The sequence below is a fragment of the Ruditapes philippinarum genome, unplaced genomic scaffold (genome assembly GCF_026571515.1).
Source record: "Ruditapes philippinarum isolate M1 unplaced genomic scaffold, ASM2657151v2 ctg666_1_1_1_1, whole genome shotgun sequence".
In the NCBI taxonomy this organism is placed as follows: domain Eukaryota; kingdom Metazoa; phylum Mollusca; class Bivalvia; order Venerida; family Veneridae; genus Ruditapes; species Ruditapes philippinarum.
The window spans coordinates 148,161-162,785 of NW_026857296.1; the positions used below are offsets into that span (position 1 = coordinate 148,161).

At 32.0% G+C, this 14,625-nt stretch overlaps 1 protein-coding gene across 1 annotated transcript in view; it reads right to left on the minus strand.

The window, feature by feature from the left end:
• The window catches only part of LOC132749304 (putative ATP-dependent RNA helicase DHX57), a 155,161-nt gene that overhangs the window by 137,117 nt on the left and 3,419 nt on the right, over positions 1 to 14,625 (minus strand). Inside the window, exons 4-16 of the mRNA XM_060739029.1 lie at positions 13,920 to 14,029; positions 12,853 to 12,912; positions 11,318 to 11,431; positions 10,636 to 10,799; positions 10,130 to 10,206; positions 9,177 to 9,272; positions 8,910 to 8,959; positions 7,705 to 7,795; positions 6,994 to 7,089; positions 6,360 to 6,443; positions 5,800 to 5,937; positions 5,209 to 5,323; positions 4,614 to 4,675 (exon numbers count right to left, since the gene is read on the minus strand). Of these exons, the coding sequence (XP_060595012.1) occupies positions 4,614 to 4,675; positions 5,209 to 5,323; positions 5,800 to 5,937; positions 6,360 to 6,443; positions 6,994 to 7,089; positions 7,705 to 7,795; positions 8,910 to 8,959; positions 9,177 to 9,272; positions 10,130 to 10,206; positions 10,636 to 10,799; positions 11,318 to 11,431; positions 12,853 to 12,912; positions 13,920 to 14,029 (1,257 nt within the window). The remainder of the gene's footprint in view (positions 1 to 4,613; positions 4,676 to 5,208; positions 5,324 to 5,799; positions 5,938 to 6,359; positions 6,444 to 6,993; positions 7,090 to 7,704; positions 7,796 to 8,909; positions 8,960 to 9,176; positions 9,273 to 10,129; positions 10,207 to 10,635; positions 10,800 to 11,317; positions 11,432 to 12,852; positions 12,913 to 13,919; positions 14,030 to 14,625) is intronic.

A 14,625-nucleotide genomic window follows, 5' to 3' on the forward strand; every position in this document is an offset into this window, starting at 1 on the left:
GACGTTTCATGATGTACACACTTATAATGAAAAACAATGATCTGCCCTCCCCTACCCCCGGCAGGGCCTATTTTAACCAAGGGCTTTTATTTAAACAAACTTGGTATACACCCATACGAAGATGTTTCATGCTAAACATCTAAGCTGTAGCTCATTGTGTTTTTTAAAGAAGATTTTTTAAGTTTTTACTATACACATATAGTTAAAAACAATGACACCCCTGGGGCGGGGCCAGTTTTGACCCCAGGGCTTTTATTTGAACAAACTTTGTAGACACTTACTAGAACATGTTTCATGCTTAATATCTAAACTCTAGCTATTTGGGTTTTTTCAAAGATGTTTTTTAAGTTTTTCCTATACACATATAAGGAAAATCAATGACCCCCAGGGAAGGGCCAATTTTGACCCCAGGGCTTTTATTTGAACAAACTTTGTAGACACTCACTAGAAGATGTTTCATGCTTAATATCTTAACTCTAGCTATTTAGGTTTTTTCAAAGAATACTTTTTAAGTTTTTGATATACACATATATAAGGAAAATCAATGACCCCCGGGGCAGGGCCAATTTTGACCCCACGGCTCTTATTTGAACAAACTTGGTAGACACCCATTAGAACATGTTTCATGCTACATATCTTAGCTCTAGCTCTTTGAGTTCTTTAAAAGAAGATTTTTTAAGTTTTTACTATATACATGTACATATAGGGAAAATCAATGACCCCCTGGGGCAGGGTCAATTTTGACCCCAAGGCTTTTATTTGAACAAACTTGGTAGACACCCATTAGAACATGTTTCATGCTAAATATCTTAGCTCTAGCTCTTTGAGTTCTTTAAAATAAGTTTTTTTAAGTTTTTACTATATACATATAGGGAAAATCAATGACCCCCTGGGGCCCTGGGGCGGGGCCAATTTTGACCCCAGGGCTTTTATTTGAACAAACTTGGTAGACACCCATTAGAACATGTTTCATGCTAAATATCTTAGCTCTAGCTCTTTGAGTTCTTTAAATGAAGATTTTTTAAGTTTTTACTATATACATATAGGGAAAATCAATGACCCCCTGGGGCGGAGCCAATTTTGACCCCAGGGCTTTTATTTGAACAAACTTGGTAGACACCCATTAGAACATGTTTCATGCTAAATATCTTAGCTCTAGCTCTTTTGGTTCTTTAAAAGAAGATTTTTTAAGTTTTTACTATATACATATAGGGAAAATCAATGACCCCCTGGGGCGGGGCCAATTTTGACCCAAGGGCTTTTATTTGAACAAACTTGGTAGACAACCATTAGAACATGTTTCATGCTAAATATCTTAGCTCTAGCTCCATGAGTTCTTTAAAAGAAGATTTTTAAATTTTTACTATATGCATACAGGGAAAATCAATGACCCCCTGGGGCGAGGCCAATTTTGACCCCAGGGCTTTTATTTGAACAAACTTGGTAGACACTCCTTAGAAGATGTTTCATGCTAAATATCTTAGCTCTAGCTCTTTGGGTTCTTTAAAAAAAGATTTTTTTAAGTTTTTACTATATGCATATAGGGAAAATCAATGACACCCTGGGGCGGGGCCAATTTTGACCCCAGGGCTTTTATTTGAACAATCTTGGTAGACACTCACTAGAAGATGTTTCATGCCAAATATCTAATCTCTAGCTCTTTGGGTTCTTTAAAAAAAGATTTTTTAAGTTTTTACTATATGCATATAGGGAAAATCAATGACCCCCTGGGGCGGGGCCAATTTTGACCCCAGGGTTTTTATTTGAACAAACTTGGTAGACACCCATTAGAACATGTTTCATGCTAAATATCTTAGCTCTAGCTCTTTGAGTTCTTTAAAAGAAGATTTTTTAAGTTTTTACTATATACATATAGGGAAAATCAATGACCCCCTGGGGCGGAGCCAATTTTGACCCCAGGGCTTTTATTTGAACAATCTTGGTAGACACTCACTAGAAGATGTTTCATGCCAAATATCTAAGCTCTAGCTCTTTCGGTTTTTTAAAAGAAGATATTTAAAGTTTTTTCTTTTGGTTGCCATGGCAACCAGAGTTCTGCATGGAATTAAATTCTTTGAACAATTTTTAAAGGTGACCACCAAAGGAACATTCCTGTGAAGTTTGGATGAAATTGGCTTAGTGGTTTATGAGGAGATGTCATTTAAAGTAAAAGTTTACGGACGGACGACGGACGGACGGACGCCGGACGAAAAGTGATCACAAAAGCTCACCCTGTCACTTTGTGACAGGTGAGCTAAAAAGAGAAGAAATTATATATTTTCTCCAAGTAATCGAATATCGATTCTGTTAACCAATACTGGACGTCGGATCAAGTAAGCGGTTAACAGTCATCCTTAAAAAAGTAATTGAAATTGTATCACAGAGCTGTACATGGGGTAGCGCATATGAATAAACATCATGATACATGATGGTGAATATTAATATTTTTATGTGAATGAGAATACAAATAACAAGAGCTGTCACAGGAGACAGCGAAGCTCGAACAATAAAATACTGGACGCAGTAAGGAAGACAAAACTATGAAAGAAAAATCAATTATGTATAATTATGTATTAAGTTATAGTAAAACAATAAAATTTGTTAACATAAATTCCAAGATCAAGGGGAATAATTCTAGAAATAGTCATGCTAGAGTTATGAACCTTGTCACGTAACATGTGTGTAATGATAAGAAATATATATTTGAAGTTTGAAGTAGATACCTTAAAAAGTCAAGAAGTTATAATATTTCTTAAAGAAAATCCTAAATTCAAAGAGAGATAAATCTGAAAATATTGCTTAAAGAGTTATGAACCTTATCACATAAGATGTAATTGATGATAAGGAATAGGTATTTGAAGTTTGAATTAGATACTTTTAAAACTAAAGAAGTTATAGTAAAAACTACATTTTTCAAGTAAAAAAAGTTTATGGCGAGATAATTCTTACGATATTGGTACTAGAGTTCTGAACCTCGTCATATAACATATGGTCAATGATAAAGAACATATATATGAAGTTTGAAGTTGATCCCTTTTAGAAATAAATAAAAAAACAGTAAAAAATAGTATTTTTTAAAGAAAATTCTGAGTTCAAGGGGAGATAAATCTAAAAATATTGGTGCTAGAGTTATGAACCTTGTCATATAAGATGTGGTTGATGATAAGGAACATATATGTAAAGTATGAAGTTGATCCTTTAAGAAATAAAGAAGTAACAATAAAAATTATTATTTTTTAAGGAAAATTCTAAGTTCATGGGGAGATATCTAAAAATATTGGTGCTAGAGTTATGAACCTTGTCACATAAGATGTGGTTGATGATAAGGAACATATGCTTGAATTATGAAGTTGATCCCTTAAGAAATATGAAGTAACAGTAAAAATAGTATTTGTTAAGGAAAATTCTAAGTTCAAGGGGAGATAAATCTGAAAATATTGGTGCTGGAATTATGAACCTTGTCACATAAGATGTGGTTAATGATAAGGAACATATATTTGAAGTTTGAAGTTGATACCTGAAGAAATGAAAAAGTTATAGTGAAAAATATTTTACTGCATCAAAATTTTAATTTAAAATCTGGAAGTGGATGCCGACACTGAAGTAGGACAGCTCTCTATATACTTTGTATAGTTGAGCTAAAAATTGAAACAAATTAAATATTGATTTTCCACAATTACAATTATTTTAGAAACATATATATAATGTAATATTACATTAAGCCTTTGCAGCAATGTTAAATGTAATTTCAATGTTTCTAAATAAAATTTATTTCTCACCCTTGTAGTTTTTATTTTCTCATGATACACCAAATATGGACTCTCGTAAAATCTCACTTGAAAGTTCACAGATGATGGATGGATCTTCACCTGCAAGAATTTAGAACAATACTTGAATACTTAAAATAACACTTGAATTTTCTCTTAAGATAATCATGACTATTATTGTGACTGAAGATTGTTGCAAATTGTATAATGCACTAACACTGTGTAATTTAATGGACTCAAATTGTGTAATTGCACACCTCCTGAGTGAGATATATCCACTTATGAAGTTTCATGTTGATATCTGAAAGGCTTTTTGAGTTATGCTCTGGACAATTAAACTCAATTTCAAAGTTTGAAAAATAACAATGGGCAATAACTGAAAAATCATGCAGGATAGAGTTATCATTCATGTGCACTGCACTTCTCCTCAATATGATCTAACACCTATGAAGTTTCAAGATGATACCTCAAATACTTTTTGAGATATACTCTGGACAAAAATGTTGGACGGAAGGACAGACAGACGGAGATTATGTCATCCGCCGCCTTTTCGGTGGGGGATAATAATGACTTAAATTATGAAATAACTCAAATTGTAAATGATAATGGACACAAATTATGTAATGGACAAAAATTGTGTAATAAACTTGATATGTTTAATAGACTGCTAAAGCATACTGTTAGAATATATCCAAGTTATTACCATTGCTAGAATTCATAGACTTCAACACAACTCCAGCAAAACAGCATTGTCATGTTTATTTAATTTTGTAGTATACTTTAGTGTTTTGTAGTATACTTTAGTGTAGATACATAAATATTAATATAAATGACTGAATGGCTTACATATCCATCAGGTTTAGTTTTAAATCTAATATCTTCAGCTTTTGGTGCTACAGCAACTGCTCCTGAAAATAATAAATACAAGAAATAAAATCTTAATCTAGATCTTTTTCTTAAATGTAATAAATCTGATTAAAAAGCTTAATAAATGAAGGCACCGCCGAATGATTAATATGTAATCTGAGGATGGCTAGTGGTGTGGGTTTATTACTTGTTAAGGGGCAAGTTGTTGTTTCCTTGAGCCAGAAACTTTACACTCATTGCTTAGTACTTGCTGGTTCCAACAACAGTTTCAAAAGTGTGTTTATATAGATTCCTACACAATCAAACTAAATGAATTCAGTATAAACTATTCAGTATAAACAAAATTAAATAAATGAAACAAACATTCCTAAATCATTACCTTGAAAGACTGACTTTTTTTAAATTAAAGTTGAAGTTATTTTGCAAACAATGTTTGGACCAGCAACCGTTTTATAAAGATTAATTTACTAGCATTATTTTAGCTGTGTTGAAATGTTATAGATACTGATGCAGCTATTACTTTACTTCACTTCAGAAGTCCTGAATACAAGATGAAGACTTAATTTAAACTTACCACCACCCATTTGGGCATACTGCTGTTCTGGGGTGAGAACCTGTACAATATTTGGATATAAGGCTCCCACTAACAAGGCAGATATCAACTTAAGATTCTTAGAGTTCAAGTTGGCCTGTAATATACATATATAACATACTCCTTGTATTTCCATGTAACATTCATATCAAACATAATAAATGATAATTTTACTTCTTATATTTTCATATGATCCTGCAAAGTAGTAAACATAGCACTTTGGTTTAAATTACTTAAATTTCTCAGCAACTCTATTAATTCTTGATACCATTTCTATATGAACAGCATCACTTGCTTTCAGTATCAAAATGAGCACAGTTTTCATCAAATATCAAGAGATAAAAACATATTTTATTTAAGCAATTTACATTAGAGAACAAAAAGACACCAATAAATTTTTGCTGTCTAAATCATTCACTTTATTGTCTAAAGCATTACAACAAAGAGGGAAAAGTAAGTACTAAATAAGCAATTTAAGAACACCATTCTCCATTCTAGTCAAATATTAAACAATTTAAAAAAAACTTAGGTCCTGTAAGAGTGACCACCTTGTCATTTAACAATTTAACACACCTCAGGTCCTGTAAGAGTGATCACACCATCTTCACCATTTCTTGCCGCTCTCTCTACATCTCTACTAGATATACCTTCCTTCACGAACCCAATGTCTGATAACAACTCTACAAACTGTTGCTTCATACTGGACAACATCTAGTAAAAACATCAAATATAACAATATATTGTTATAAAACTGTGGACATATTATAGAGTATGTACATATAGTAGCTTGTTCACTTATTATCACCAAAATACTGACATTATTTAGATGTATACAAGTATCTTTTCATTATGTTTTGTGAATAAAATGGTAAATCAAGCTTAATTGGAACAGAACAAGAACCAAAATATTAAGGCCTTATTCTGCTAAAATAATCATCTATAAGTAAAGCTAAAGTTCTGTATCATGACTATAACTTTGCCAGTATGATGTGTGTAATGTCTCCTTGTATGAATGAATTGACCTATTTTACTATTAAAACCAAGCCTTATGCATGAAATCACACATTTCTATATAAGACGTTTTATCAAAATGTTGAAAATTAAACTTTTAATTGATATCAATATAACATTACCTCTAAAGACCTTTTAGAGAGAAAATTGTCCTGACAGAAACGATAAGCCTCCTGTCCACCATTTTTTCTTGCTTCCTTCCAGGCCTATAAATAAATAATTAAAATAATTTTATCATGTATTCTACGTATAAGCTCTCCAAAGACTATAATCTTTCTAGTGAAAATACAAACAATAACTGCTTGTTTGTCATCTAAATGTTGACAAATAAACACTCGAAGATTACTACCGTTAACATTCCAGCCTGAATTTCTGTATGTCTGTGATTAATAAAATAGAATTTAACCCGTAACCTGATGAATTTCTCAAATGGACTTTCTATCTTTTGGGACTGTTCATAATCAATTTTGGGGGGGATATCAAAATCAACATTTTATAGTAAGTCAGCCAACAGTCTACAGCTTAATCAGATTGCACTGTCATGTAGGCTGACCTGAATCTATGCTGGTGGCAAAGTTTTGATTCCACCAGGTTAAAGGTTTTAAATTTTCAATTTTCATTACAAGGTATATATTACTTTGAGAGCTGGTTGCAAAAGGATATCACTTATATAAAGGAAAAAGACCCATAATTGTATTAATTTCTTCCATTGTGTGAAGTTGAAAACATTTTTATTGATTTGATATATGAACTTACATTATATGCATTCAACATTGTGAGATGATCTGAATTTCCTGCAGCAAAGCCAAGTTTCTTCTCTGTAGCCTCATGTTTCTTACCAAACGGTGTCACCTGAAATAGAACATAATGCTTTTTTCTTTCATTTGAAGTTTTTCAAAAGATAACATATAGTTTACATGTATAATAGGTATGGATGCTGTTTCAAGTTACTATACCTCTAAGGAAATATGTTTTTTATTGGGTTTTACATCGCACCTTCACAGCATAAGGTAATATGGCCATTTGTCAGCTTTTACTGGAGGAGAAAGACCTCAGTTGCCCTCTGTGTGTTATTTCAGGCATAAATCGGCATCTGAATAGAACAACTGACTTTCACTTAGCAAAAGACGCGCCTTAAGAAATAAAAGAATAGCTCCTCTATCTCTGATAGACATATAATCTAAATGCCAATTTAAGTATTATGTCAAGCACCTCTGACCTCCCCCTGTAAGCAAGCCACAAATCCTTTTCTTATCTATTCATGTTCACTGAGATTTCAACCAATTAAAATCCACAGTCATCTAATTAACCCAATTATTTGTCTATAACCAGATCTAAACCACCATCTGCAAGTAGCTATGGCTCTGAAACCACTGATCTTGCCACTAGCTCATATATAGACACTCCCAAACTGATGCTAGATGGGAAATAATTATACAGTAAAATATAGCATCATCAAGTACTTACAAAAGGAGATTTAAAGCTGAGACAGGCAGCTATAGTTAAAGCTGGATCTAGACATCTAAATATAGCACCCAATAACATCAACTTTCCTATCCTGAAATAAATAAACATTTATTTAACTCTTGATATTAAAACTGAGCCATGTATGTTACATGAGTAAAACATGTATTGGGTAAAAATTAATACAGCATTAGAGTTTTAATCTTTTTTTAAATTCATTTCTGTAGTGCAAATGGCTCTTTGAAGTCTATATATATTAACAGTCATGTTTAGCGCATAAATCAGGATCACCCTTTCTTTATGAATGCAAATTGATAGTTTTCTAATAATGTTATAAAAATCATGAAGGTATAATTAAGTTTCTTGTTCTTTTGCTTTGATTATATATTTAAACATGGTTCACAATACTCCTCAACATTAGACTCTGGAAATTAAAAATACATTTTACATGATATATATTGTTAAGAAAGATTATTTCAGATATGGTATCAATAACCAAATTACATTGACAAAATTACTTCTCCTCTATAAATTAATTGACATAATTAATACCATCAATTCTCTTCCTATGTTTTGTTTGTTTGATTGGGTTCTCGTATGTCACACCGACACAGTATAGATCATATGGTGACATTCCAGCTTTACTGCTGGTTGAAGACCTCAGGTGCCCTTCCAAGCATTATTTCGGGCACAAATGGGCACTTTGAGTGGCCGCATGGCCGATTAGTTAATGCTTTGGACTAGTAATCTAATGATCGCTAGCCGCATAGGTTCATACCCCATCAGGGGCAAGTCATTATGTTTCCTTGGGCAAAAGACTTTACACTCATTGCTCAGTCCTACACAATCAAACTAAAATAAATTCTGTATAAACCAAATGGGCACTTGAGTAGCACCACCGACGTTGGATAGCTTCCTCACATGAAAGAATCCAAAGTCGGGATTCAAACCCACAGCGGTGAGGAGCAAGTAGTTTGAAGTCAACAACCTTAACCATGCCTCTCTTTCTATGAGGGTATGTCAACAGAAACATGTCAGTGTTGTGTTGTAATTTTGCACAGTTTGTAATTTTGAATTTAAAATACTGGACAGTTACTCAGTCAGACCTAAAGTTATTATCACAATACTGGGTATTTGAACTCTAAAAATGTAGTACCAGTATTATATGAAAACAGAAGTTAGTAAATTATATAATAATTTGAACCTACCTAACATCTACAGGTAATGTGCCGAGATGATAACCAAGTGGTGTCAGTTCCTGTACAAATATAAACATATTTACACACTTATATACTGTTTACAATACTTATTTTGCTTGTTACAATATAATTCATATAATAATTATATACAATGTAAATTTCATGTTTCAACAAATTCAAGTTGATTTGAAAATATTACAAATTTCAGCTAGAAAATTGGGATAAAAGGCATTAATTCTGCATATCTAATCATTAAGAACAAACACAGTTACTTACCCCTTGACTGTCTAAGGCTCCCAGTACTTCTAGCCTCTTGATAGCTGAGGTGATAGCCTCATAGTCCGGGGGCTCAGGTAACTTGTGTAACACAACCTGAAATATATAATATTAACATATAGAGGATTTTGAATAAGTGCAGGTTCAATACTGAAGGTAGGTATTGAATTTATTGAACCAGTTGAATAAAATAATGATATGCAGGCCTCTGGCGTGCATATTATTTTATTCAATGAGTTCAATAAATTTAGAAGTTACGCTTAAAGTGTAATGCTAACATTCAGCGTGTCTTAACACTATGTTTGTAAAACACAAATGACGTCGTGTCAAAAAATATATATATACGGCCATGCAATACCATTTTTATGGCGTCACAAAAATGGCACGGGTATGTGATAAATAAATATATGTCATATTTCAAAAACATATGTTTCCTTACTTATACAAGTAAATTACTGTATCATTAAACCTTATAAGAACTTCATCTAGTAGTATTATAAATTGATGTCACCTACACAGAATTGTGACAGGATCTAGTACAACAGTAGACAGTTTTAGAATCGCTTATCTTATATGAATGAAGAAGTTTGTAATTTAGTACTGTTCAATTAGTTAAAATGGTGGTTATTGTGTTATGATAACACCTATTTTATTACCTAAATTGTGAGATGATACAGTCTTACCTCAATACTTATAATCATTTACTATAACTTCTATCATATTTTCAAATTAACAAGGAGGAATTTTCAAATGACTCACTTTTCTATATGCATTTATGCCAGTCTCTTAAACAGTATAAACAATGAACTTGTTGCTTAAACATCTTAGGCGGTCAACCTTTAAAACATTTTATTAAAATGTTTATGTAATAAAAAAGAAGTTTCTAGATTAATATTACAAGCTAACGTTGATTATAATTATATTATCAGATATTTTTGTACAACAAATGTTACCTCTACAGGAACTCTTTTAAAGATGTCCAGCATCCTTATTCTTAAACAGATCTGTTCTAGAGGAGCTCTCTGAATCTCTGTAATAATAACATACATAAATCATACAATAATTTTATATTATCTTCTATATCTAACTATATACCTGTCATAATAATGCAAAAGGCCCATCTCCTAAACATTTTCACAAACACTTTATGTCCATCAAAATACTCATGACAAATGAAGCATACCCTGTGCTATTTAAAGGTCAAATGAGACCTTAAATATTTTACAGACATCTGTTTTTGTCCACTCTAGGCATAAAACATAAATGTCAGGTACAGAAAATACAGATATTGGTTAATTAAAAATATACATGTAACTAACAAATTGGAAATCATAATATTATAAAGTAAAATCAAACCTTTCAGACCTCTTACCTGTTTGGTTATTCAACTATCTTGTAATAATCATTTTGTTAAGAAACTGTAGAGAAATATTGCAGACATGAAACCATAAAAACATACCTGGTATAGGTTGTTCCTGAAGATGGTGCTCAAACCTGTGACTTGTAAACAGATGGAAACACACTCCAGCTCTAACACGCCCGGCACGACCTTTCCTCTGTAAGGCATTTGCCCTTGACACCCATACTGTATCCAAACTCTCCATACCTTTTGTTGAATCATATCTGAAAGTATAAAATATATAATCTAACTTCAAAACAAACATCTGAAAGTATAAAATATAAACTCACTTCAAAACAAATATCTGAAAGTATAAAATGTACATGTATATACTAATTTCAAAACAAACAGTATAAACTTTTATGAAGATTATCCAGCTTTAATGGTAAATGCAGACCATTTTCACATACATGTATATACAAAATATTTCCATTTCTGTCATGTCAAAAAAACAACAACAGTAGAGTCCCTTTAAGTTATCATTACCTAAAGTAGTAGACCTGAACAACTAATTTACTTCAGTAACTTAATTACTCACATTTATCTCAGGTATCTTAGCTGTACAAATTACAATTGAATTCAACTTTCCTATAAATTACAAATAACTGATTTAAATACACCCTCCAACCCCACCTCAAAAAAAAGATTTAAAAAAAAAACACCTTCAAAAATAGTTCTAAATGTTAAAAAAAAAGAAATCATATACATTGTACATTTAAGAAATAAGATAACGAAGTCATACCTTTTTTCTTTCATTTTACCAGTATCAATAACAAAACAGATATCATCAATGGTGATAGAAGTTTCAGCAATATTTGTTGCTATGACAATCTTGGTAACCTCTTCTGGTGGCCTCCTTCAAATATATAATAAATAAATTATAATCACTTTTTGTGTATAGAATGAAAATCATATAAAAATGACATGTTTAGCAAACCAGTTTTGTTAAGTTTAGCTACAAATATGGTTTATTGCAATTCTGTGAAGAATTTTGTGTGTAACTGTTGTCCTCCTATTCTCAATATATTAATTCTTACATAAACAAGAGCTGTCAGAAGGACAGCGCGCTCGACTTTTTTAGTGCTTGCCTATAAAACAAAACTTTGACAGTTAAGGGCACACAAGACTTTAACTAGGAATTTCTAAGTACAAATCAAGAAACATTTTCACAGAGTTATCTTCTCTTGCTTACAGATAGGTCTCATGATGGCACATAAGAACTCCAACTTCCAAAGTAATATCTCAAATGGTTAAGTCAACAAGTGGACAAGAATGAAAATCTTAACTGAGTTTCTAAGTCAAAAAGGGCCATAATTCAAATAAAATCCTTAACAGAATTACCTTCTCCTGCCCATGTTTTTGGGACCATGATGGTAAACAAGTATTCCAACTTTCAAATTAATATCTCAAACAGTTCAGTCAAAAAGTGGACTGGTACTAAAAACTTAACCAAGATTCTAAGTCGATAAAAGGCCTTAATTTTTAAAACAAATCCTTGACAGAGTTACCTTCTCTTGCGTACAGATGGGGGTAATGATGTGAAATAGCATTAAAAGTTTCAAAGCAATATCTCAAAGGGTTAAGGCAATAAGTGGATTTTACCCATATTCAATGTATTTTCTAAGTCAAAAAGGGGCATAATTCTGTCAAAAACCTTGACAGAGTTATGTCCTCTTGTCTGTTGATGAAGGTCGTGATGGTAAACAAGTATGGTCAGTTTCAAAGCAATACCTCCAATGGTTTTGAAATAAAGTGAGGTGGTACAAAAAACTTAACCAAGCTCAATACACTTTCTAAGTCAAAAAAGGGCCATAATTCTGTCAAAAACCTTGACAGAGTTATGTACTCTTGTCTGTAGATGGAGGTTATGATGGTGAACAAGTATGGTAAGTTTCAAAGCCATACTTGTAATACTTCTGAAATAAAGTGGGGTGGTACGAAAAACTTAACCAAGGTGTGACGCCAACGCTAACGCTAACGCCGACGCCGGGGCGAGTAGGATAGCTCCCCTTTTCATAGAAAAGTTGAGCTAAAAATCAAGAAACAGATTTCAAATAGTATAGCTTTACAATAAAAAGACGAAGCAATATGTAGTTCCAGAATATCAAAATTCTTGAAAAGAACGTGAAATACCTCTGTATTTAATTTCTGAATATCTATCAATAAAATGGACCAAGCAGTTTCATTTATCATAACTAATATAGAGCAAATACCTCTGTTTTTAAAAGTTACAGGTTTACAAACCTAGGGTTTAGTGATATACTAATGAAATCTTACGAGAAAACAGCATGTTGATCCTCAGATGATAAGGTAGAATGTAGAGGTATTATCTTATACCTGAAAATAAAATCAAGCATATCTCATAATAATTTCAAACCTTTCAACAGAAATAGCAATTAAGACCTGTCTTTACTACAAATATACAGCTAGGCTAGCTAGGCCAGTCTGAACATCTGCATACTCTGACTAAGCTTTTTATTATTTCCTTGTAAATTACAGTTTTTCAACTTAAAAATCATTAACAACGAAGGTTTCAAATAGAACTACAAGTCCATCATACAAATTAGGTTTGGTAAGGGTTATAATAATTAGATTTGTCAAACTTTATCATGTGTATGCCAGATGATATATAACTCTCTATCATCATGAAAAATTTGTTCGTTTGTTTTGGTTTTCACACCAATTTCAACACATTTTGGTCATATCTGTGTGGCTGACGGAACCTAACCACCAGTATTTACAAATGTCTCTGCAAGTGACTGAGAACTTATACCTCAAGACTTCTGAATCAGTGGTAAAAGACCTATGACTATTAGAACTCAATATCCGAGATCAAATATCACGAAGAAATTAGTCCTCAACCAAGAAACAAACCAGTGACCACTGGATTACTAATCTGATGCTCTCCATAATAATAAATGAATGGTTAATTGGCAGTAGTAAAGACTAATCAATCAATATCAATTATGATAACAGGCCCTGATGAAATCAAAATGTAACTGTAAAGCTGCATTTTGATGAAACTTATTTGTTTGGGTTTTAGCTTGCACCATCACAGTATAGTTTCCAGCTTTACGTACCTCAGGTGCCCTTCTGTGTATTATTTCAGGCCTCTTAATGTCACTTCCCTACTATCATATTTTACAGGTGTCAAGCATGTTCAAATGCTTGAAAAATATGAGTATACCTTTACTGTCTTTTAAGAAAGATACAAATGAAAGTTGTTTTGGCAATAAAATTGTTTATTAACAATATATCGATACACTATTTGAAACTTACTTTAGTATCTTATTTTAGTATCTTTCTTAATTAGTTAAAAAGGAAAAGATCAAAGTAAAACCTACCTGTGTTTATTTCTACCACCAAACACTGGACTAGAGAGTAACATATCGTATAATGTTTGTATCTCAGCGTAACCTGGCATAAATACAAGGATTGCACCTTTCTCTGGAAACTGAAATAATCAAAATATAAATTATATGCACCTTATATCAATACTAGTCCATACAGAAAGCTTTATAAATTAAAAAAAAAACACATGGTAAATCAATGATATAATTCAGCAGCTAAGTGCAGGAATTAACTTGTCATATAATTTAATAGGAATTAACCCATTACTGCACTGAGGTGACAATATATAGAGGATATTCAATTTTTTTCTATAAATACATGATTTATTTTCATCGAGTGGTATGAAAATAAATATTTCATGAGTGGCGGTAGCCACGAGTGAAATATCGTAATTTTCATGCCACAAGATGAAAATAAATCATGTATTTATAGAAAAAACTTGAATTTTCTGTTTATTATATACATTTTTCTCTTTTTTGACATTTAAATTTGAAAGACTTTCCCTTAAATTTTGTGTACTGGCAGAATTTAAAAGAAAGTAGTCCGGCAAGACACCAGTGAAAATACGGAAAATATGTTTCACTGCAGTGAAAAATAAATTTTTACAGTGAAAATACGGAAAATGAAAATATGCATTTTATTTCATCAATATTTCTCAATATTTCATTTATAAGTATATAATAAATATGATATATTATG